Source organism: Dioscorea cayenensis, chromosome 10 (genome assembly GCF_009730915.1).
Source record: "Dioscorea cayenensis subsp. rotundata cultivar TDr96_F1 chromosome 10, TDr96_F1_v2_PseudoChromosome.rev07_lg8_w22 25.fasta, whole genome shotgun sequence".
Lineage (NCBI taxonomy): Eukaryota > Viridiplantae > Streptophyta > Magnoliopsida > Dioscoreales > Dioscoreaceae > Dioscorea > Dioscorea cayenensis.
In genome coordinates this window covers 15,783,074-15,809,331 of record NC_052480.1, presented here as the reverse complement: position 1 = coordinate 15,809,331, position 26,258 = coordinate 15,783,074, and the positions used below count along the sequence as shown (strand labels likewise).

The following is a 26,258-nucleotide window of genomic DNA, read 5'->3' as shown; positions in this document are numbered from 1 at the left end:
ATATGTCAACTCGATAATGATGCACATTTGAGACACCAACTACTTTACGTCTTGATCTTCCAGGAGGTGCATAATTACCATCCATGCTAGGAACCAAAATGCTATATTTCTCACAAAAAAAAAAGGATTTCATGTAATAAAGGATCCCATCCATCATGTCTCATCATTTGTAGCCTTTGTTTACATATTTTAACTAACTCCATACCATTAACTATGTCGTGATCCTTTTTTTGTAAAGACTTTGACAATTCATTTGTAATACCTAGCACATTTATCATCAAATGTAAGTTGAATATGAAATCAAATGATTGAATCATTTGCAATAAGAATTGTGCTTCCACCCTTTGGTTAGAAATCAAACCATTATCACCAACATTTTCAAATACATTAATCACATAAGGGAACAAAATAATTAAGTTGAGCAATGCACCATAATGCGAGCCCCATCTAGTATCACCGGCATGTTTAAGACTAATTTCTTGGTTAATCCTTTTCCACTTGCAAGTTCATCATTTTGTAGTGCCTTAAAAACTCTAGCAGCTTGACTTTCTCTAAAAATATCATACCTCTTACATGAAGCTCCAACAACATTAAGAAAACAACCAACATTCTGAAAAATTGAAACAACTAAATCCTCATTTTTTGCAACTGCTACAAGAGTTAATTGAAGTTGATGCGCAAAGCAACGAATATAAAAGGCGAACTCATTTTCCTTCAAATCAAACTCTTCAAGACATTAAATTCACCCCTCATATTGCTAGCCCCATCATAACCTTGTCCACATAATATTGAACACTTAATCCATGCTTAGAGAATATAGACTCAATTTCTTTTTCGAGTGATAATACAATAGTGTCAGAGACATGAACAATAGCTAAAAAGCATTTAACAGTAGAACCTTTATTGTTCATGTAACACAAAACAAGGGTCATTTGTTCTTTATTTGAGACATCACAAACTTCATCTACTAAGATTACAAATAAATCATCTCCTAACTCATTAATAATCACCTTTGTTGTCTCACTTGCTGCAACACTTATAATGTCATTTTGAATATCATGAGTTATCAATTTTAGATTGTTAGTAGCATTCTTCAAAAAAGCACTATTGATACCTTCATTATGCTCACCAAGAAAATGCAAGAGTTCAATAAAGTTTCCTTGATTGTTTGATTCTTTGGATTCATTATGACCACGAAATGGTAGCCATTATAGTAAAAGAAATCGAAGACAATCTACTGAAGAAGTCAAGCTTATGCGATATTCACTTCGAGCCTGATTTCCTTGCTTAATCAAAATAGATTGAATATTTTGATTTTGATTCATCAGGTCTTGACATTTTCTATAAGCTTAATTATGGCCATTATTGAGACTGCCAGTATAAGTTCTCAATCTTTCTTATCCAATTTATAAAACCTGCAATGACAAATGAGTCTACACTCCCTTGCTTTCTAATATCTGGTTTAAAAAGATAACAATATAGATAGAATGCAGCATATTTGGCTATGCTATATTCTAACCAACTGCCATATTCATCAACTGAACTTGGATTAAATCGACGCAACACATTTTCAATGCTTGTTTGTAGAAATTTCTGATTACGTGGTTGACAAGGTTCCTTTTGTAGGTATGCTCTTCTTACTTTATCTTAATCATTAGGATGATAAGTTAAAATTTGAGGACGAAGTCTTGGATCCGCAGGTAGATCTTTTAAAACAACTTCAACATGAGCTTGCTATGAAAATTGTTAAGTTACTTGAGTTTTATCATTACTTTCTAGAATTGAACTTGATTCATCTGACAATGATTTTCTTTTAAAGTAATTTTCCATTCTCTAACATTGAAAAATTATCAAAAGATTAATGATAACTAATGTGATCATAATAAGATATATTAATATGAAAATTTTGATTATAACCATATAAACATATTAATCATGATTTAAAACATATTTGATGAAAATGGAACAAGATTAATTGATAAATGGAAGAAACTAATCAATGAAGAAATATAATCTACAAAAAAAACACACACAAACAAACAACCTACTCAAAATCTTTCTCCAATATCCAAAATGAGATTGTTATCTTTGTGACCAAATTTATAAGCTAAACAAGCAAGAGATGCCTAGTTCCCCCACATGTTAAGTCACTAGCATTAGCAACACCTAATAGCTTTGGGCCTTGGCCTTTGTCCATTTCTCTCTTCTTTAGTTCTTTTGATTCTTTTTCCCACCATGTAAGTCAGTAAGTGGTTGGCTTGGAGTTTTGCCTTGGTTCTCCACACCATTAATTTTGATTTAATCCCATTAACTGAATTAATTGATTACATTAAACGAATAATTCACATCACATGATGCCATGATTCACATCAAGTCTCTTCATCAAATTTCACTAAAGAGCTTGATGATAAAAAAAAAACCCCCAAATAATTCCACTAATTCAACTTTGACAAAAACTAGAAGTCAAGGACTAAGTTTCTAGACAATGTCATCATCAAAGAATGTAATTTGTATTATTGTATAAGACATTGTGAGTCTTGAGACTATCTTTTGATATAAATTCATTAAAATAAAAGGAGAACATTGAACATTGGAAATTATAAAACATTGTATAAGACATTGTGACTATCTTTGCAATTTGCAAAGCACCAACACATGTTACACATCAAACAAATATCCAAACAAATCTAGCAACAAACATTTAACATTGGAAATTATAAAAAAAAATTCAAAAATAAAACAAGAAACCATAGCCGGTAGGCCATAAAAAAAAATAGAATGAAAATTATGAAATCATGGAGATTAGGGTTTTACCTAAGGTTAAAATATGGATTATATGGAGGAGGCAGTTAGCAATCAAAGAAAGCACTAATTAGGAAATGGTGAAGAGTGCTTCCATCACTCTCAGAAATCAAATGGTGGTGGTCTCGACCGTTTGGTTTGGTGGGTGGCTTGATGAAATTCTTTTGAAAGAGCTTTAAACTTTAGAGACTTAGAGCTTAAGTGGAAGGGACTAGGGAGAGAAAGGCTAAATAGAAAGATAGAAAAGAAAGCTCGAGATTTGGGAAAGAGTAAAGACTAAAATAAATGTTACCTTTTTTTAAAATCATATTTATATTATATTATTATAATATTAATATTATATATACATATTATTTCTATATTAAAAAGAAAACTTGGGATTTGGGAAGGAGTAAAGAGGCTACTTTTTCCAAAATAAGCTTTATATTATATATATATATATATATATATATATATATTATATTGGATGGATGAAATCTATCTCAAAAGACTAAAGTTGACCCCAATATTTCAAAATAATGGGGGCCAATCTACTATTTTTAAATAACATATATATATAATTATAAGTTTTGAAAATTTTTGTGGGGTTATCTGACCCCATAAAAAATATATATATAAATTTTGAAAGGTCATCAAACTATACCTATATTTCACTTAAGACACCAAACTTGAATTTTTATCTTTTTGCCCACCATACTTCAATTTGATTTTAACGAGAGAATACTCAAGGGCTTCTGATGAGAAACGACAGACGTGGACATTGGATAAGCAACGTGGAGAAAATTTCGCAAGAATATGCTAATGTGGACTAGCCATGTCATCCCCTAGGGCTACATCATCTATCCAAGTGCCATTAAATTTTATGCTAACATTACTCTTAGGGTGTCGTGGCTAGTCCACATCAACATATGACGTGTCTAAATGCCTCCACGTGGCTTATACGGTATCCACATTAGACATTTCTTATGGAAATCAGTCAAATACCCTTCTGTTGAAATCAAATTGAAGTAGAATGATCAAGAATATACAAATTAAAGTTTTTACTTAAATGAAGTTTCTTCTTTTTTTATGATGGCAGGATATTGGGAATACACCTACAAGTGTTTGCCAAAAAACGACAAAAACTACCTCCAATAATGTTTTCATATATGTCTCCTTATTTTTTGATGAGTTACAACTCCAAAATAATTTGTTTCAATTTTTTTTTCTTGACAGAAGAGAAGTACTCAAGCTCCTGAACCAGTAAATGTGTTAGTTGGCAGTACTGCAGCTGCCAATGAACCAAGTCAGCCTCCTGATTTCATAGATACATAGCAATCTCAGACAAGGCAAACCAAGCAATATGATCTACTGCACAATACCACATCAATCTCCACTTGCAAATAGGGTTTCTTCCTCAGTCACGGGTGGTAAGGAAATGGAGTGTTTTGATGGCAAAATCAACTAACATGCTTATGTAGTACTATTAATGGTTTTTGTTATGAACATTGCTATCAGTTGGCATACTTGTTAATGTTTTTATTATGAACTTTGTTTTCAATTGGCAAACATGTTGATGGTTTTTACTATGAACTTTGTAAGCATTGATATTTTTTTATTGGTTTGATTGAACAAGTTGGCTTTTGAATGTGAATTTCATTGATTTATTTGTGTCCATGTTTTATAATGATCAGGTCATGCCGGGTGATTTGTTTATGTCTAGGTTATAAAATGTGATTCTTATGCATGATGAATTGTTTATGTACAAGGTTTAAATCATTCATTGTCTTTTGAATGTGAATTGTCCAACAGTCAATTGTCCAAGTTTTGAATTGGTCAATCAAATGTAAATTGTCCAGGTCAACCTGAAGTTTGTGGATCAAATATTTACAAATGTGAACCGTCTAGATTTTAAATTGGTCAATCAAATATTCCCACAAAACTTGCAGGTTTGTGCAATGGCTTTTAAATTGTCCCGATTTATGTGCAGGTAAACATGCAGATTTGTGTGCAATTTCAATTTTATTTGATTCTGTAAGTTTTTGCATTTGCAAGTTTATGTGCAGGTTTACACAATCAATTGTCCTGGTTTTAAATTGTTCAATGGCTTTCAAAAGATTAACAAAATTTGCAGATACACAAACCTGCACATTTACACAATTATTTACACATTTACACAATCATTTACACATTTAAATTTTATTACACATTCAAATCATAACTAACCCCGTATTTTCACACAATCAGTTACACATTTAAATTTTATTATCCATTCAAATTATAACTAAACCTGCACATTTACACGCATTTGATGAACAACATAAACACATAAAAATTTCCCTAACAGATACAAAGCAAACAAAAAATTTCCCTTGCCCTTCCAATGAAGTTCCTCTCTTGTCTTCTACTTCTTACTCCATTGGTAGGATGATACCCTTACCCCAAAATTCCATCTCCTGTCAGCCCTTCCTCATCTCAATACCCAACCCTAAATTTGAGTTTTAGTAGGGAGAGTCAGCAATAATAGCCTAAGGAGATGCCTTTGGCTAGCAGCCTTGGTATGTCCTAATTTGGACATTAGGGTCGGCTTATCATCCCCCTTCCAAAAGAAAAAGGTGATGACAAGGTAATGATGAGGTAGCAAGCTTAAAGGCTATTGTATTGGACTGCCACATCAGAGGGTGATGATTTTAATATGCTTTGCTGGTAGCCATCTCAGCATTATCGCCGGAAACAACCTTGAAACATGCATATGTGGCCTTGCGTGTGCCCGGGGCAAACTTCTATGGCCGTCATGTTACAGTTTGTGACAATAGAGTTATATTAGATGGATGATACCTATCTCAAAAGACTAAAGTTGACCCTAATATTTCAAAATAATGGGTACCAATCTACTATTTTTAAATAATATATATATACAATTAAAATTTTAGAAAACTCACATGTTTATGACCATTGCAAACTCACATGTTGAGGTAAAAATTTTGAAAGGTCATCGAACATACCTATATTTCACTTAAGACACCAAACTTCAATTTTTATCTTTTTGGTCATCGTACTTCAATTTGATTTCAAGGAGAGAATAACCGAGGGATTCCGATGAGAAATGACAGACGTGGATATTGGATAAGCAACGTGGAGAGCATTTCGCAAGAATATGTTGACGTGGACTAGCCATGTCACCCCCCGAGAGCCACATTATCTATCCAAGTGCCATTAAATTTTATGCTGACACATTAATCTTAGGGTGACATGGCTAGTCCACATCAACATACGACATGTCTAAATGCCTCCACGTGGCTTATCCGGTGTCTACATTAGACATTTCTTATGGAAATCCGTCAACTACCCTTCCGTTGAAATCAAATTGAAGTAGGGTGATCAAGAATATACAAATTAAAGTTTGGTATCCAAATTGAAATATGAGCATAATTTTATTATCTCTTAAGATTGTTACCCCTCACATGTTGGGGGTACAGTACTACATCCCATATTAGTTGAAAAATCTGACAAATTGATAGTTGTCTAAAATATATATATATATATGTATACATTTTATATACTATTCATGTATTTTCATTGAATCAATGCCCGTTTTATGAGTTAATTGGTTTTACAGTAGTACTTTTACAACACACAACATGAATAGTACATGCATGCAGTCCGCACGGTATCGACATGATCAGTCCATAACGCCAAGCGACCGCATAACCCGTCCAAAAAGCTATGTGACCTTCATGCGCCCGCATGGAGGCTGCATGAACCCCTAGTTTGCCAAAAGCTTATTTTTGTGACTCATGCGGCCTCCACGAACTCGCATAGGTCCCTCGCGCTTGAGGAAATATAAAAGGATGAAGTTTGGGTTTTGGAAGGGTTTTGGCCACCATTCAACTCCACACACTTCCATTTCGAAATCTTTTTGGGAGTAGACTCCTTTAGGGCTCAAATTGAAAAGAAAGAAAGATAGATCTCAAGGGATACATCCCTAGAGCTTCAACAAAGAGAAAATCAAAGCAACTCTGCATTGTGGGAATTCTTGGAAGGGAGCGTTATTGGGATCTAACGAGCTTCTCCACTACGGATAGGGAGTTTCACCATGGGCTCGTATGTTTTTCATATATATTTTGTGATTTCCTTTTCATTCATGTCAAACTAAACTCCCAAGCCTACCAAGCATCGTTGAACTATGAGAGGATGACTTTATATGGATGACTACTTTCTTTATTAATGCATGTTGACTTGTTTCTCGGGTTTAATCCATGTAGCTTCATGTTTAATCTACAATGGAAGCATTTTGTAGGTTAATTTTGAATTGTATGTATAAAGCTGGATATTTGCATGTACTAGGTCATTTATAGATTATAAAGGGGTTCATTGTATTTTCACACCAGAGTTTCCACATATTGATAGCCTCCCACATTAGGGTTTTACCCTAGGTTTAGAAATTCCTTGCACCTAATGCAATCGTAGGGGTATCCAAGAGTCAAAACCCATATGGAACTAGCGTTATTCATCAAAGGTTATTTTCTCTTTATATCATCATTGTATCGTTAGTACCCCCAAGGATATCCTTGCCCGAGGCCTATTTCATTCATAGAGACCTCATCTCATTTGAGTCGTTTGGTGGCATTTGTTATTTGTTTATTTTAGTTTCAATTAAGGCATCACTCTCTTGATTGGTAGACTAAATAGTGATATGAAAAAAGTAATAGTACTTCTTGAGACCCTAGAGATATGACTCTCTCACAATCACATGCGGGGGGAATTTATTACCTGATGACTCACGCATTTGCAGCTAGGAGAGTGACATTGCTCACCCCTTTCATCACATACAATACTTTATCATTTGTTTTTCATGAAATATGAGTGATGACGATTATAATACAAAAGCCAAATTTAATATTGGGTTATGGGGCAACTACATAAATCTGAATAATAAATCTCATTAACTTATTAAGTCGGAATGTATAAGGATTTTCTTTCCTATGTCCTATAAAAAGATAAGAGAAGTGTCAAGATAAAAGTTCAGGATTGTATTCATAGTTTAAAAAGGCTTTTGAGGTGTATGCCTTAAAGCCTGCCTCAACACGAGGCGGATGAAAATAGCCCCGTTTGAGGTGTATGCCTTAAGGCCCACCTCAACGCGAGGCCGATGAAAATAGCCCCGAGGCATGCACCTTTCCTTTACTATTCAATGCTTACTCCTTTTCTATATGAGATTGTACGCCTTGAGATGTTACGCCTCTAAGTGCAAGAGGTGCACGCTTTAATTAGTTGGGTTATCAAATATGGATTAATCTGTATTAAAAAAAAACCTATATTGGTTTTAGGATTTTTTTAAAAAAAACATTAAAATTATTAAAGAAATAAAAAAATAGAAGAGAGATACTAGACTAGTCGCGGAGCGGAAGAAAAGAAGCAAGGGAAAAAAAAGGAAGAAAAAGAACTTGCATCACTCATGATAATTCTTTTATCATATTATAAACATTTTTTAGGTATAGAAAAAGACCAACATAGCATTATTTAATGCTGAAAAATCTCAATGGGAAGAAGTTGAGGTTGTTGACGTTGAAGATAAAGAAGATAACAATAATTTTATGAAAATTTTTGCTAATGATAAGAAGTAGTGAATGATGGTGGTGTCTATGTTATATTTTTGGTGAACAATTACGAAATAATTATAAAATAAATTTAAATCAAAAACTATAAAAAATTACCGATAACAAATCTTTTTATTATGAATTTTATGATATTTTATTACCTCATACTTATTTTCATTGTTTTAGATTTTTTTCTTTTTTTTTTTAATTTAAATTGAAGCTTACACCACATCTCACAAAGCTAAAAGGCCTTAGATACGTCTTTGGTTTTTTTAAAAATGGTTTAATTGCTATACAGGTCCCTGTAATTATGTACTTTCTGCCCTTTAAGTCCTTGCAATATTTTTAGGTACAATTAAGTCTTCATATTTAGTCTAATTGGATCATTTTAGTCCGTGGTGTAAATGGATAAGTGTAAATTGCAAGGACCTAATTGTACCTAAAAATATTGCAGTTGACTAGAACAACCCAACTCGACCAAATATGATGACTTAATTGTACCTAAATATATTAAAAGAAAAGTACACAATTATAGGGACCTGTACGGCAATTAAACCTTTAAAAATTGATTGCATTGAAAAGAGAGAATTAAGTACATTGCTAATTATAAAACCAAAGTACCAGCATGGTAGACTCGAAAAGTTTACGACAACAAACTCAATGAATCTTCTCTAAAGGCAATTCCCGGAAGTACTCAATGATTCTGATCCAAAATGTCTACATTGAAATACTAAACAATGGCATCACCTTAATAGACAAGTTCAACAGTCTAAAAGAGTAATATGTTGTGTAGCAGCCCCCTTCATCCTTGATAACAAAAGCCCTCTAGCCCCAAAAGCCCTGGTCTTCCACTGGTGTTCTCGTTCGCCCCCTCTTGCCATGGCAAGCGGGGATCGGCGGCCACCCTCCACCTCCCAGCAGTCTCAGCATCAGTCTTGGGCACAAGTTGCCTCCTCCCTTCGTCAATCTACTGACAATTCCCCACTTTATAACCCTCACATCCTCCATAAGATCAAAGAGCCCACTACTGATTTTGTTCGGCTAGACAATGACGCCATTCTCAAAGCTGGTAGGCGCTTCCAATTCACTCTTTATGGAAAACTCTTTGGCAAGCCACCCCAATTTTCTCAGGTCAAGACTGATCTCCTTTCCAAATGATCCTGCTTTGGTGAAGTCCTTATTTCGGACCTACCTAACGGATTTTTGCTGATCCGTTATCCTTCACATGAGGTTATGGAACACATTCTTTTGGACGGGCCGTGGTCTGTGAATGGAATCATTCTCCAACTGTCACAATGGAAACCTTTCTTTGAACCATCCTTTGCAAAGCTTAGCACCGCTGCCATTTGGGTTCAGTTTCATAACCTCCCTGTTAAATTCTGGGATGGAGACACTCTTGAGTCCATCTCTAGCCATCTGGGTATTCTGCTCAAGATTGATGAATTAACTATATCTCTGACCCGATCCAAGTTTGCTCGGGTCTGTTTGGAGATTGATCTTGCTAAGCCTCTTAGTCAGGGATTTTGGCTTGGAGATGATGTTCACCGGGTCTTTGTTGTTGTCCAGTATGAACGTTTGCCAATTTTTCTGTTACAATTGTGGGTTAATTGGACATGGTAGCAACTCCTGTTCTTGTTCAGTGACGTCTGGAGCTAGTAGTAGTCCTCCGCCTCCTTGTTCCAAGGAACAGATGGTGGTCGACTCTACCCTGGTTTCACCCGTCAACGATCAGAGAATCGACGATATTGCCGCTGATCCTGTCCATCCTATTCATCCTCCGGAGACGGACTTCGGTCTGTGGATTTTGGTTTCCCGGCGGCATGGCGGTGCACGAGGACACGGAGGAGGCTCCCGGGTCCCATGCATGTCCCCGAACACCGCAGCCGACCCATGCCCCGATGTTGCCAATTCTCGAGGCGCTGCCTCCCGCAGCTTTCCAGTGGGGGTGGGAAGGGTGGCTTCAGAGTAGGCGCTCTCCTATTCCCCATAATGTGTTTCCATCTCTACCGGATACTGAACAGTCGCCTACGTAGGACCAATCCAATCTTAGCTTATCTGATCCGTTCGCCCATTCCAACAATCCACAGGATCTGTCTCTTTCCCGAGGCCCTGAGATGTTCTCTCCCTCAAATTTATTGAAAAACCCCTCCTCTCACGTCCGCCTAGAATTGCCGCCCATCCCATCCACTAGTAACATCTTGGCTCTGCAGCCATCTCCACCCATTAACCCTTCTTTAACTTTGCCGCCCACATTACCCAATAACTCCTCTTTATCCTTGCCGCCCACACTGCCCATTAAATCCCCTTTAACCTTGCCGCCCACTTTATCCAATAACTCCACTTTAACCCCACCGCCCATTCCACTTATGCATTCCACTACTTCACTGCCTCCTACTGCCTTTTCCCGATCTAAATCCCCTCCACCTGTCCTTCGGTCTTCCATCTTGCCTTCCATCCCGCCCTCTCTTCACATTGTTTCCCCTCCGTCTTACTCCATGACTGTGAGCAAAGTCTGTGATGCTCTCAATGTGGGTGACATGGAAGAGGACTCTAGTGAGGATGATGACTATTTGGATGACGAAGACAATGATGAAGATGATGCGATGTCAGGAGATGATGGGCCTGATGACAATATGACTCTCAATCAATATCAAGTAGAAGCTAGAAGAGAATCACTAGTTAGAAAAAGCTCTCACACTATCGATCCCTCTCAGAAAAAGGGGAGAATGGAATCGGTTGATCCTGGAGTCGGTTCTAGCCACTCTTATCATATGGACTAATCTATCTTCCTTCAGGGAGTCTCTTGTCACCTCTTTTTAATTGTTGGACCATGATTTACGCTAATATCGTTTGTTGGAATTGCAGGGGTATTTTGGCCCGGGACACCTCTTCCCGTATTCTTCGTCTCATTCGCGTTTATAAGCCTCTCCTGGTTAGCCTCGTTGAAACCAGAGCCAACTCTGATAGAATCGACCGTTTTTCAAACAAGATTTTGAGAAACTAGGACTGGGCGGCCATCTTGGCGGATTGATATTCTGGTGGTATCTTGGTCCTTTGGAATAAATCTATCGGTCAGGTTACTCCTATAGCTGTTTCTAGAAGGGCTCTGCATATTATTATTACCATTAACCCCACTAATAGCATTCTTGTTTCAGTGGTTTACAATTCCTCTCGTTTTCGCAAGTAGTGTGTCCTTTGGCATGAGCTTTCCAAAATTACCCCTTTGCAGCTTCACTGGCTTATTTTGGGAGATTTCAACTCCATTCTCCACATAAATGAGCACAGGGGTGGTTCTTATGCTTATTATGATCGCAAGGCTCGATTTTTTTTCAGATTTTGTTGAAAATAATAACTTAATCGATCTCAACAGTACTAGTCCCCTGTTCACTTGGTGCAATAATCAATCTGGTATAGCCCGTAGATGGGCTAGACTGGATCGATGTCTTGTTAACTTACAGTGGACCAATATTTTTCATACTAATAACCTTAAGCATCTTAACCGTGCGTTTTCTGACCACTCTCCTCTTTTTCTCTCTTCTTCCTCCCGTTCTTGTTCTAAGAAAAGCTTGTTTAGGTTTGAGAATTTCTGGTTAGATTATACGGGGTGCCACGATGCGGTTTATGATGCCTGGTATCATAACCCTCAGGGTAACCCTATGCACTCTTTTACTCACCTCCTTTCTCGCACCCGTTTTAAACTCACGCATTGGCATCGGCTCGGTGTCAATAAGCTTGAGTCTTGCTTGTTGGATACTGAAGCTAATATTAGTCGCCTAGAGTTTTCTGATCTATCTCCCAATTCCCAATCCCTACTTTTGGACCAATATGCTAAACTTGCTGCTCTTCAGCGTCAGTCTAGCAACAAATGGGCTCAACGGGCCCATTTAGATTGGGTCAAGAGTGGGGATACCAATTCTAAGTTTTTTCATTCTACCACTCGTCTTCGTTCGTACTTTAATTCCATTGCTCAGGTGGCGGATCTTCATGGTAACATTCACTCTGATCAATCAAGTATTGAGCATGTTTTCCTCAACTTTTATAAAGATCTCTGGTCCTCCGGCTCTGATCGTTCCCCTAATGTCTTCAACTCCCTTCCGATTAACCTCCCTCACATTTCTGACTCTCAGGCCATCGACCTTATTCGGGAGGTAACCGCTAAAGAAGTGTATGATACTATTCTTGACCTCCTTTCTGGTAAGTCCCCTGGTCCTGATGGCCTTAACGTTGAATTTTTTCGCAATTTTTGGACGGTAATTGGCGATCATCTCGTCTCTGCCATTCGGTTTTTCTTCGATCATTCTATCATGCCGTCCTCTTAGGGTATAACTTACATTATTCTTGTCCCTAAAAGAGATAGACCTATGTCAATTTCTGATTACCGGCCGATTTCCTTGTGCAATGTTTGTTTTAAAATTATCACTAAAATTCTTGCCAATCGGCTTAAGACTGTTCTTCCTTCTTTAATTGGCCGTGAGCAAACCGGCTTTGTTTCTGGTCATAGTCCTTTTCATAACATTATTGCGGTGTAGGAGATTGTTCACTCTATGGATAATGACACCAAGACCCCCCCTAGGATGCTAATCAAGTTGGACATTGAGAAGGCTTATGATACTTTGGACTGGAGTGCAATTCTTGCCGTGCTTTCCAAAATGAATTTCCCTACAACTTGGATCTCTTGGATTCAGGCATGTCTCACTTCTAGCTCTTTCTCTCTGGTTATTAATGGTAACCCTTCCCCTTGGTTTACTTCTTCCCGTGGTCTTAGGCAAGATGACCCTATCTCTTCTTACCTTTTTATTTTGGTATCCCAGATCCTCACCTCTATGCTTAATTTTGGCCTCGCTAGTAATTTAATTCCAGGTTTCAGCTGTAACCTTTCCTATAATTTTAATCACTCAATGTATGCGGATGATCTCATCTTGATTACTTCGGCCACTCGACATGCAGCCCGTAACATCAACCTCTGTTTAGCTAAATATTATCACCTCACTGGACAACAGCCTAACTTAGTCAAGTCCCAAGTCTTTTTCCCTCACTGGTGTAACAAGTTCATTCAGAAAAGGATTTGTTCTATCCTTAACCTTACTTCAGCTTTCTACCCTTTTAAGTATCTTGGCATCTTAATCTCCCCTAAGAAAATTGTTGTCGCCGCTTTTAGACCTCTGATTGACAAAATTAAGCATACATGCAATAGGTGGTCCAACTTTCATCTCTCTGCTGCAGCTAAAACAATCTTGATCAACTCCAGTTTGCTTTCTATCCCCATTTACACTCTATCAGTTTATCCTATCCCTGACTCCATACTTTCCGAGATCACTAAAGTTGTTAGAAAATTCTTCTGGAACCGGTATGGCAATGGAAAGGGCATCCATAATGTGTGCTGGCAAATTGTTAATGATGGTAAGGCTGAGGAGGGGCTTGGTGTTAGAAATTTATCCATTGCTAAGCACTCCCTGATGGCTAAGCATATATTTAAGTATCTTAATTATGATGCTGCCATTTGGGTGGATATCCTGTTGTTGAAATATGGCAAGATTAACTTCTGGAAAGATCCCGCGCCGGCCAAGTGCTCTTGGTTCTTCCGTGGTCTTTTTAATTCTGCTGTGCACATTAAATCCCAGTGTAGGTTAATTAGCATCAATCCCTCCACAACATCTTTACTTTGGGATCCTTGGTGCTTCGATGTTCCAATTGCTTTTAAACCTACTTATGTTAATGTCAATGCTATTGCGGATGGAGATTTTTTATCTTTTTCTAACCTTATTGTGGATGACCAGTGGAATTTTGCTAATCTCAGCATGTTGTTCGGTTCTAACAATGTTTATAATGCAGTGAATTCCTCTTCTATTGATTCTGCTTCTACTAATCAGTGGGCCTAGAATTCTTATTCGGGTGGTCATAATCTAGCAGCAACCGTATATCATCATCTTAATTGTAAAACCTCTGGCGAGGGTTGGCTTGGCTGGAATATCGTTTGGCGTATTTACTCTGCCCCACGCGTCAAGCACTTTCTCTGGCTTCTTTTGCATGGTCGTCTTTCCACTTCTGATTATCTGTACCGTTTGAATATGGGCCCTGATAGGCCATACATTTTGTGTGGTCTTACACAGGAGACGATTGATCATCTATTTTGCTTTTGTCCTAAGGTTATGCCTATTTGGGCATTGATTAGCAGCAAAATTGGTAAGAATATCACCTTTCCTTGCGGGCTCCAAGCAGGTTCTTGGATTACTGATGGCTATTATAATTTGCATGAAATCTCTGTTATTACTGCCACTGCTTGGTTTGTCTGGAAATCGAGATGTGATGCCATCTTCTGTAACATCAATCCTAATTCTACAATTATTGTTTGTAGAACCTTGGCTCATGTTCATGATTTTTTAGTTAGCCGGACGAATCTTCTTAGCCAACGGCTCATCTTGAACAATTTTTCTTTTTTGGATGGGCAATTTCTATTCATCAGTTCCTGCTTCAACCAGTGCTCCAAGGTTTGTTCCTCAGGATTCTCTAGTGTCTCTTCTAACTTCGTTGTCTCCATTGCAGGCTGTTTCCCCCAGCATACTGATAACTTCATTTCTCACAACCTGCTTGCTTTGGAGACCGCTCTTCAAGCTGCTCGGGATAATCGCATCAAAATTCAAACATATATTCACTGTTGATGCCTCCTTTTGTCACATTATCAAGAAGCCGGATGTTACCTTAAATTGGAATTTCAAAGCTCAGCTTTCCAATATTTTGATGCTCTTCAATCTGCATGGTCGTCCTAATGTTCATGTCATCCCTGGTTCCTGGTTAATTCCTGCTAGATCGTTGGCCACTTTTGGTTTTAATGACTCTTCACTCAACCTTTTCCTCTTTGGAAGAGACCTCCCATATTGGATTATGAAGTCCTTTAATGTTTCAGAATTTATGTTCTAGTTTGTTGTTTGTCCCCAGCCGTTCTTTTCTTTATATTTTCTTTTGTTTTTATTCCTTGTTCCCAGTCTTTTCTTTCCTCTGTATGTAGTTTTTTCTTCCTAATAAATTAGCCCTATTTTCAGGGTTCTTTCAAAAAAAAAAAAGAAAAAAAAAGAGAACCATTAAGAAAGAACAAGGTTGCTGAGATATTCATCCTTTCTTTTTCATTTTCTTCACTTCTGTCTTTTAAGGCGCAAATAATTTAAGGCATGCAGAAACATGAGAAAAGCAGTTATAAGGATATCACATTATTTTAATTACTTCAACACAATGAAATCAAAGTTAGTAAGCTCCTAGTTAACTTCAAAATGAGGCTATAAAGACCTGCAGTTGTACATTCAAGTAAAAGTTACAAATGTCTTTATATGCATGTTTAGAATCTTTACATATAAATCTGCATATCTTTCAACCACAAACGACAAGCAAATATTCAAAACTAAATCATAAAATGGGTAATAGGCTGCATTTACCCAAATAATTCAGTCTTTCTATATAAAGAGATACCTCCATCACCTTACCTCTATGGCTGCATGTACCCCCCTCAAAGAGATGATGCATCTAATCTATCAAGATTCATGGTATATTTATCCTTGAGATCCATATTCTTTGTGGTTCTTCTCACACTGTTTGACATTCTTTTTTATTGAACAAGAAGAAACTGAAATTTACATCTGACACTTCCAGATTTTCATTTCAAGATTGGTTCAGTCAATGAACATTGTCATATAATCTCCTCACTAACAGTTACATTCACAATCAATTCACAAATAAATGGCAAACAGAAAAGGAAGATTCGGTCTAAAAAATATAGTGATAATAATAATTGCTTCTGCTAAGCACCTTGAGTAAGTTATTATAAACAGCACTGATTACAAGACCTTTAACAAAAATATGGTAATGATGACTGATGGACCAGTCATGAATTTAGTTAGTATGACTAGTACTTCACATGTTTATCCTCTAAATAATACCCTACTTCTGCAAATGAGTAAAGGCAAAATCAAATAGGCTATAGCAATCAGATTCAAGTCTAATGAATTTGATTCAATTCCTACCAAAGTCAATTTTTGATTCAGGAAAGTATTTGCACACCATAATTCCTCATCAATTAAATTATCGGTTAGACATTTACAAGATTAATTCACATGTCTTCTCACTTAAAAGTCAAGCCAACAAATCTCACATGAAAATCCTATCAAAGCTAAATTAAAATACATTCCCCAAGGATAGTGCTCTTATTTTAACATAATCAGATATCCAGATTATGCATAGAATATTTCAATGAACCATCAAATATCAATGTTCTATCTAGAAATAGTTAATATATAGCTCACAAAATTTTAAAATCAAATGCAAATATCAACATAGATAGTTAGCTTTAAAATAAAGAACAATTATAAGGTGTTTCCACCAAGAAGTATGAAAAACCATGGAGCACTGATTTGCCTGCTCATTGAATTCATCAAACCACCTCCACAAAGGGGTTTTGTGAATTCACTAAACCATGCTTCGCAGCTCACAAAGAATAGAACACTATTGGTTGGAAAAATGTTGATTGGGAAGTTGAAAAAGAAGCTTCGGCTGAAAAAAAAAATTGGAAACTGAAGACAAAATTGAGATTTTATATCTTTTATGCTGATCATTCACCTTAATGACACTGTGAATGTTTTAAGTCAAATCTGAACCTGATCTTTGAAACAAGAATCCAATGGAGTTACATTCAAGTTGTATTTCTCTCAGCTGTGACTTCTGTAATTCTGAGATTAAAAATCTCCACATCTCTAACTCACTGACAGAATTTAAAAATAGCAGTTAACAAGTACAGGATTGCATAGAAAGTAAAAACCAACAGTATGTTAAAATTAGTAAGACAAAGCTGAAAGAAGTTCTGCATGGTAAAGACGACAAACAATAAGAATAGATCTCAAATTATAAAAAGAGCATTAGGTTGAAATTTTCTTAGACATTGCTAGTAGAAGAATAATCTATTTGTTCCTCAATAGGTGTCAAATGTTTCCAAAGCTCAACATCATCAATAAAAAAGCAAAAATGGTGGAAGGAAGAGCAAAGGCACAAAGGTGTACATGAAGCATTTGATCAATCCAAGATCAACATGAAATCATTCACAATAAAAACACTTCAAATTGCTGTTTAAGACTACAATAACAATAAGAAGAATGTGAATATGTTTATATAAGACTCAATTAAAAACCCATCCAACTAACAGAGCAGTGAAAATGCCTATCAAACAATATGCAAAAGACAGACTGGATGAATTATGAATCACATATAAAAGCAATCGAACATATTAAGAATCAAACACTATTGCATTTAATACATTAAGGATCAAACACTAGCCATCCATAAGGAGCTATTTGACAAAAACTAAAGTATTTCTCTACAAGCTAATCATATCCTTCTATTATATTGAGTTCTGCAACAGCCGCAAGTATAACATTAGATGGATATAGTACAGAAGTTGCAATATTTCAGAAGCTTATATGTACCTCATTTTACAAAGCCAAGCGTCCAAAACGTCTGAGTGGTTCAAAGGGTCAGCTGCTCCATATCTTTCGTGCTTTTCCACATGCTTTCATTCCTGGGCGATCTCTCTTCAAGCTGTTCTTCACTAGGATTTGTCCGTGCATTAGAGCTTGCTTCCTCCACTTCTGAAGAGCCGGGCCTTTCAGTCAGGAACTGCTCCCAGAAGACATCATTCACTCTTCCCGTAGCAGCAAGAGCAGGAGGAGCAGCGGGAGCATGATTATTACTCTGTTGATTTTCCCCAGAATCACCAAGATTATCCTGATTCTTCCTAATTTCTCTACTAAAACCCTCATCTCTTTCTTCATTGCTCATCCTCAGTACACTGCCATTTCCAGCACTATGCTCCTCCAAACTCATAGTCCTGCTCGGAAACTGATTCGAATCCACTTGCATTGAAGAAGATGCAAGAGTGAGATTGAGATGGCATGGCATGAGCCCATCCCCATCCTCAACCGTGCTTGAGAATAAAACACTCTTCCTCGAACAGAAGGAGGTGCCAGTGTCAGAGAGCTCAACGGTCTCAGGCACTAATGGGAGACCCTCAATCATCACTTTCTCATGCTGTACTGGGCTCTCCTGATCCTCATTCGAGCTATGCGTGCAGGCAGACACCAGATTGCAATCAGAGATTGCCGGGGAGAGCTCCAACTTCAACTTATCACTAAAATATCTATGAAAAACATGCCCGACAACTTCATTCTTCGAAGTAGTACTGTGATCATCATAGTAACTATTATCATTGGGCAGCCTTCGCTTCTTGTGAATCGCCGAGAAGTCCATGGACCCAGCAACAGCCATCTTCACAAGAGTTTCCATAAAAGTAGGGTTTTGAATGGCTCTTTGGATGAAAGAGATCATCTTCTCCTGCCTCTGCTCCATATCATGGAGTCGTTGATCGAGACCATCGAGTTGGGACTTCATCCCTGGCTGCTGCTGCCTGAATCGGCATAGATCAGCCTGGAGAGCGGTCTTCTCACGGGAAAGCCGATCGATCTCCTCCTCCAGCGCCGCCCGCTCTTGGTCTGGCGTATGGCTATGGCTGTGGATCGGCTTCCGGCGGTGAATATTCTTAAGCAGATGCTTCTGGCCTTGAATGAATTCCTCATTCGCGAACTCCCACCGCTCTGGATGGATCTTCCTGAACCCCTATAAAAAGGAGAAAAAACCCATCAACGAATCGAGAGAGATGGAGATGAAAGCGAAATGGAATAAGGCAAAATCGATCACGTAGGTGTTGAGCTGACGGATGAAGCTAGAGAAGTTGTTGTGCTTGAAGAAGAGAGGGAGGAGGCGGGCGGAGAACTCGGGAGGGTTCCAGACGACGAAGCTGGCGTGGGAGGAGCTCCAGGAAACGATGTCGTCGGTGGAGGAGTCGTCGATCATGTCGTAGGTCTTGATGAGGAAGGGGGCAGGGCCGCCGCCGGCGGAGCCGGAGGTAGCGGCGGCGGCGGCGGATTCCATGAGATGGATGGATGGATGGATGGACGGACGGAGGACTTTGGGGACGTCGGAGATGAGAGAAACTTGTTTTTAGTGGAGTTTGGGGGGATTGGAAGAAGAACGCCTCCGTTGACAGCTGTTGCATTTCTTGACTTTTTTTTCTTTTTTGTTTGTTAGTTTTGCGTTTATGCCCCTGCAAAGACTTTTAATTACTTAAGTGTCCTTGTATATGTGATTCAATGATACTGGTTTCCTCTGTTGATTGGGTTTTTGCTTTGTTGATTTTATTATCAAAATGTACTTGCACAGCTTTGCTTTATGATTTGTAGCAATGTGTTTGTTTTGTGGCGGTGAGGATACTGATGTTAAAAATCGATCATTTTAAAGTGTTTGTTTTATAATTGTCATTTATAACAAGTTTTTGTACTACGGGTATCTGAGTTTTTATTTCAGGTATTTATTTTTAGAGAGGAACTAAAATCCCACATCAGCAAAAGTGAAGGTATAAATATTTGTTGAAATTATTTTGCACTTGTGTAGGTATATATCTAACACGTGTCATAAAAAAAAAATAAAAAAAATATATATAATATTTATTTTGGAGAGGACTGAAAATTTCAAAGCAGCAAAATGACTTCACAAATATTTGTTGAGATTATTTTGCACTTATGTATGTCCCTAACACAAATTTATTGTAAAAAAAATAAAATAAAAGTGATATATATATATATATATATATATATAATATGAGAAAAGATTCTGTCAAACTAAATTAACATACCAAAATCTTACTAGTTTGTGGAGAGAGTTTTTTTTAATGATTTATTAACTATTTTAATGATAGTTAAAATTAAATAAAGAAAAAAAATAAAAAAAAGGAAATAATAAATTTGATTTAAGAGACAATGAGAAAATAAGAATAGATAGATAGTTCCACTTTGGCTCGACTCCTGTCTAATACATCTTCTCGGTCTTCTCCATTATTTTCAATAGAAGTTTAAATATTTGACACATGTTATATACTCTTTCAATATCTAAGATTTAAACTTGGTTAATATCATCTTTTTTATGCTCTAAAATTTAATTTAGAAAAATTTATTAAAAATTTTTATTTATTAATTTTTTTAATATTTATGAAACTGTCTAGCTTATGAATGAATATCATATCTTCCATTATTTTAATAAAGTTTCATGTTTTTTAATTGAATAAGGACTAAATTCCAATTATACATTTTACGAGAGTTTGACCTAAATTTTATTCCAATTGGTTTTACTACACTAAATTATAATCTAACCATAAATCCAAAAAAAGGTATATTCTCATAATATTCGTTGCACATCCCATTTTTTATTATTATTATTATTCACTCATAAAATATTTGAAATTAATTATTTTTAATAATAATTTAATTAAATATTTTATTACAATGTAATATTTTACTAATAAAATAATCTAAAATATTTTAATGGTTAAAATATTTTTAATTTATGATTTAATTTATTTAAAATTTTAATTATGAATTTTTAAATTAGGTTGATAAATAATGAAATTATTTTTTCATATAACACAAAAATATTTAATACTTAAATACATCAGTGATTGCAATTTTAACAACAAAAAAATTTTCTTAAAGACAAACATACAACAAATGCTTATATTTAATCTGAACGAGTACAAATTATACAAAAAATGGCCATTTTCAATAACCACCTCCTTTAGCCTCCAATCCTTTTAAAAAATATTTTGACAATATTGGTGGAATTGGTGTTGTTTTCTTGAATATTGATATCTTGTTTTAATATAATTAGTTTTTACATTGCATTAGTTTCTATTAAAATTATTTAATAGCTCAGTTTATTATTGGTGAATGTTTATGTAGTATTATCAATATTATTATGAATATATTTTGTTATAAATTCGTAGTGAATGTGTCTTTCATTGTTTTTAATATATTTTTAACTATTTTAGTTTAATAAATTTATCATAAGTTAATTTAATTACTATTTTAATTTAAAAAATTTATCATAAATTAATTTAATTAATAATAATATTATTAATTAATTAATTGCACACAAAATTTATAATTATATAAATTGAGCACTTATAATTTTATTCATAAATGGTTAATTTTATAATTTTAATAATAATAATAATAATAATAAAATATTGATTAAAAATATTAAATATGTGGGCCCCTAAATTTGGGGTTAATTTTTAGGTGACACCAAATCTGGAGTTTGAAAATTTGGGGAAAATAATTAAGGGTGAGTTAATTTGGGATTTAGAGTCATGGTTGGAGATCATCTAAAATTTTCATACATTAACTAATAAGTCTTTCTTAATTTGTTTGAACTTCTTAATTTTTTATAAATGTTTGGTTTCTCTGGCACCCAAATGTAGTTTTGCCCGAATCTAAGTGCCCGAATCTCACATTACACTTACATTTGAGAGGGCTTGCCATATTAACAATGGTAGAAATGTTAACATTTTCCCTCAAATGTTAATAATGTTTTCATTTTGTGTAAGTTGAAATTAAAAATTAAAATCTTATTTTTTGGCAGAAACACGATCACTCACATATGGAACTCCATGCCAATAGACCAAGTGCTCATTGGTTTAAATTTTTAATAAATTTAAATAAATATTTAAATAATTTGAAGAGAAGTAATTTTGTTATTTTTAAATTTAATAACAACTATGCATTTAGTTTTTCAGTGATAAATGAAATAAAATTTTTATTTTTAGAAAAAGTGAAATTTGAACAGGCTTAATAAATGAAACCAAACTTTAAAGAGTGTAAAAAAAAATTGGCCTCCATTTTTTTTTTGACAAATTGGTGACAAGCATCTTTTTATTATTTTCACATTATACTTGAGAGGTTTTGAACTTGAGACTTTCCAAACATAAATAAAATAAAAAAATTATAAAACTATTTTAATATAAGTAAGTTGTCCTCGCAAGTTTATCAATTGTCCTTCATATTACAAGCAAAACAACACTATTCATGAATCATGAGTATGTTGTAAGATTGCAATGTCAACAAATTTGAATAGATAAGGGGAGACGTCATTACCTATTATATCTTGTTTGATTAGACAGAAAAAATGGGCAAAACCTCTCCATGTGGTGTTGAAAAAAATTAAAGGAATGGTTTTTGGGAACATTATTCTGCTTTTCACAGCAGTAAGTAATGATGGAAATGAAGGTTTGCTGATAATAAGAATAGTGGCAAAGATATTCATTCTAATATATATTTATATAAATTCAAGTTATGGTGATAAGAGATCATGAAATTTGAGATGAAAGCAGGAATATTCTAGTGAACTTTATTTTAGATTCAACTAAAAATTTAAATTAAAACTATATTCCCCCGATAGCGTACCCCTAAGTATTTTTTTTTTTTTAAAAGGTGGATAAACCACTTACTAATAAAATAAAAGAGTAATACAACATCACCGACCCAAGTCGGGCCGACAACCAAGCTGAAGCACACAAACAACAAACCACTAGTTGTGGTTACAAAAGGTACAACAAAACAAGAGTGCACAAAATAAAAAGAGAAGCAACATCAGCCACAGGACGTCAAGACATCAAAAGGATGAACATCGTCCTCGGAGACAACCGACCGGGGACCCTATTCCGCGCTCTGACCTTGTATCTCCTCAGCCACCCTTGTCCCTAAAGACTCCTCGGCATGAGGTCCAAATAACTCCAAACTGCGACGGATGCAAGCCATGGAGTCGTCAAGCTTCCCATGGCCACTATCTGACACTGAAGAGAACCAGAAGAGAAGCATACGATCAATTTTCAGAATCAAATCAAACACAGAACATACTTTGGCATTAAAAATACAATCATTCCTAGCAAGCCACACATTCCACACCAAAGCTTTCACAAGTAAGTCACACATAACCCTTAAATAAGGTCACACAGACGATCTCCACAATCCCCAGATAAGGGACATAGACTCAGGCGGGTCCGGGATCCTCAACACCCTAGCGAAGTAATCCCAAATTGGCCGAACAAATGCACAATTAATAAACAGGTGATCAACAGTCTCAACCCCCGAGTGGCACAAGACACATGTAGCTGTGGGAAGCCTGTTGCACAGTCGCAATTCAAGATTCTCAGAGAGAGGACCTTGTTCTTCCAAACCAACCAGTTAAACAGATCAATCTTTCTCGGGCAGCAGCTACGCCAAAAGAATCTTGCAATCGGGCAGCGTAAGCCCCCGTCCTGGATAAAATTATAAAAAGATTTCACCGAAAAAGCCCCATTCCCAGAGAGCTTCCAGTGAGCAGAAGGCATCCTCGAGTTGAACTCCAAAATCACGCGATCGCGAAAGGCCGGCAAGCAACTAAGTACCCCTTTCCAAAAGTAGGAAATACGACCCGATATCCTTGGGTGCAGATTTCATCTTGAAATGTTATAATTAAAACTGGATCACTTTAGATCCTAACCAGTCTGCATCCGTCATGAACTTCCACCACCACTTCCCAAGTAGGGCATGATTGAAAGATACCAAGTCCAAGATTCCCCAACCCCCTTGCTCACGAGATCTACATAAGTGTTTCCAACATACCAACCTACAGGTTGGTTGGTCAATGTCCGGACCCGACCACAGGAAATCCCTCCTGATCTGATCAATTTTCTTAATCACCCAAGCCGGGATTCGAAAAATGGACAGCCAATAAGTTGGTAAAACTGATAAAACAGAGTTAACCAGTGTAAGACGACCACCTAAGGAGAGGAAACGGCCTTTCCAGGTCGATAGACGCTTCCTAACCTTGAGAATAACACATTCCCAATCTTGTCTTCTAGGGCATCTACCCGAAATTGGAATACCCAGATAAGTGATAGGCATCTAATCCCTATTACAGTTTAATGTCGTAGCAGCATCCTCGCCTGGAAGAACCCAGAGTCACTTGAGTATAGACAGGTCTTAGCAAAATTGGTAGCTAAACCCGACATCCCTTCAAACATGAGTAAAATCAATTCCACAATTCGAAGGTCTTCTACCCCGCCAGTGGTCATCACCAACAAGTCATCCGCATAGTGAAGATTGCAGCGTTTCCCAAACCCACCAATAGGAACACCAACTAAAACATTGGATTGAAGGGCATGGGTAAACATCGCACTTAACACATCAGTAACCAACACGAAAAGCAAAGAAGACAGCGGGTCTCCTTGCCGAAGCCCTCGTTTATACCGGATGTAGCCATTGGGCGAACCATTGATAAGTATATTAGCCTTTGAAGAGTTCAAAATGCACTTGACCCAACCCATCCACTTAGCACCAAACCCCCTAGCCTCCATTAAATCGAAAAAGAAAATCCCAGTCCACCAGGTCAAAGGCCTTAGCAAAATCAACCTTGAGAACATGACCCGGGAGACACCGTTTAATCATGCTAAACAAAAGTTCTTCAGCCGTGGCAATGTTGTCAAGGATGCATCTACCCTTCAAAAATGCAGACTGATCTTCACCCACCATTTTAGCTAGAACAGTACCCAGTCTGGAAGCCAACATCTTTGAAATAATTTTCAGAGATGAATTGATAAGACTAATAGGCCTGAAGTCACCTGGGTCCTCAGGGGCATCAACCTTCGGAATGAGAGCAATGCTAGCACAATTAATTCGTTCCAAATTAGCACGACCATCATAAAAGTCCCGACAAAGCTTGTACATGTCCTCTTTGATGATATCCCAGAACTGTTTAAAAAATTGAATCGGGAAACCATCAGGACCTGGAGCTTTATCACCCCCCAATTCAAAGACAGCGGACTTAACCTCCTCCATAGTAAACGGTCGCTCAAGCTGAGATAGCTCCACAGGACTCTTGAACGCTAACAACGTTCGGAGATCCACCTTAAGTCTAGAAGCCCGGCGTTGTCCAAATTAGACTGTAAATCGCTCAACAAAAGCCTTGCCAATTTCCTTAGGGTCAACCAGTTCAACACCATCACGACGAAGACAGGGAATAAAATTCCTGTTCTTACGTCCATTAGCAACCGCGTGGAAAAATTTAGTGTTCTCATCTCCATCCTTCAACCATTGCAGTCGAGACCTCTGTTTCCAATAGATAGCCTCTTGCTTATTGATAACCCCTAGTTGGTCAATAAGGCATTGTTCATGTTGCAACTCCATCCCCGAAAGCCGCCTAGATTCTTTCAGAATGTCAACTTTTTACATTTTTTGCAGCAAATTGAGTTTTCTAAGTTTAATAGAACCAAAGCTGAATTTTGCCCAATTGCGAAGAAGATCCCGAACAGCTGCCAGTTTCTTAGCCATAATGAATGCCCCACAACCCACAGGAGAACGATCCCCCCACCACTGTGTTACCAAATCCTTGAAACCATCCACGGTCGACCATGCTAACTCAAATCGAAAAGGCCGCTGGGTGTAGCGGTGTTGACCAACCTCTAAACGAATAGGGACATGTCCGATCCCACTCTAGGGAGGCATTTCTGTAAGAATTTTGGGGAAGTGCATCACCCAATCACAATTAACCGGGAATCGGTCAAGCCTTACCCAGATAGGGTCAGCTTGCCCATTTGTCCAAGTGAATCTCCGGCCCACCATAAGGGGTTCAATCAGACCCAAGTCCTGTAGCAAATCATTAGCTGCGCGCAAATCCACTAAATTCGGTGTCCCAAAACTACATTTATGAATAAAATAAATAAATAAATAAATAAAACTACATGACCACCTGCCTTTTGCTCTTTGTTTTTAATTGATTGAACTTTGCCCACCCTTTCGAATTATTCAAAATTTATTATTACTGTAATAATTAGAAGGATTAAGCCATTTTATTTTTTATATTTTGTTCTAATTTTTTATTTTTTATATAGTTTAAAATGTATATTTATTGTATTTATATTTTACATTTTTATTCATTTCATAGTTGATGCTAAGGCCATCTCCAATCAACAAC

The 26,258-nt window shown here is 36.7% G+C and overlaps 2 protein-coding genes across 2 annotated transcripts; one reads left to right on the top strand and one right to left on the bottom strand.

The window, feature by feature from the left end:
• Nucleotides 1-10,876: 10,876 nt before the first annotated feature.
• Nucleotides 10,877-14,260, top strand: LOC120270318. The gene is made up of 4 exons (XM_039277330.1): nucleotides 10,877-11,132; nucleotides 11,247-11,313; nucleotides 11,752-12,631; nucleotides 12,911-14,260. The coding sequence occupies exons 1-4, from the start codon at nucleotides 10,877-10,879 to the stop codon at nucleotides 14,258-14,260; spliced, it is 2,553 nt and encodes an 850-aa protein (XP_039133264.1).
• Nucleotides 14,261-17,644: 3,384 nt separating this feature from the next.
• On the bottom strand, nucleotides 17,645-19,471 carry LOC120270871 (heat stress transcription factor A-5). The gene is made up of 2 exons (XM_039277946.1): nucleotides 19,113-19,471; nucleotides 17,645-19,031 (listed from the first exon to the last, which is right to left on the bottom strand). Exons 1-2 carry the CDS (start codon nucleotides 19,344-19,346, stop codon nucleotides 17,886-17,888), a joined length of 1,380 nt encoding a protein of 459 aa, XP_039133880.1. The 5' UTR covers nucleotides 19,347-19,471; the 3' UTR covers nucleotides 17,645-17,885.
• Nucleotides 19,472-26,258: the final 6,787 nt, after the last annotated feature.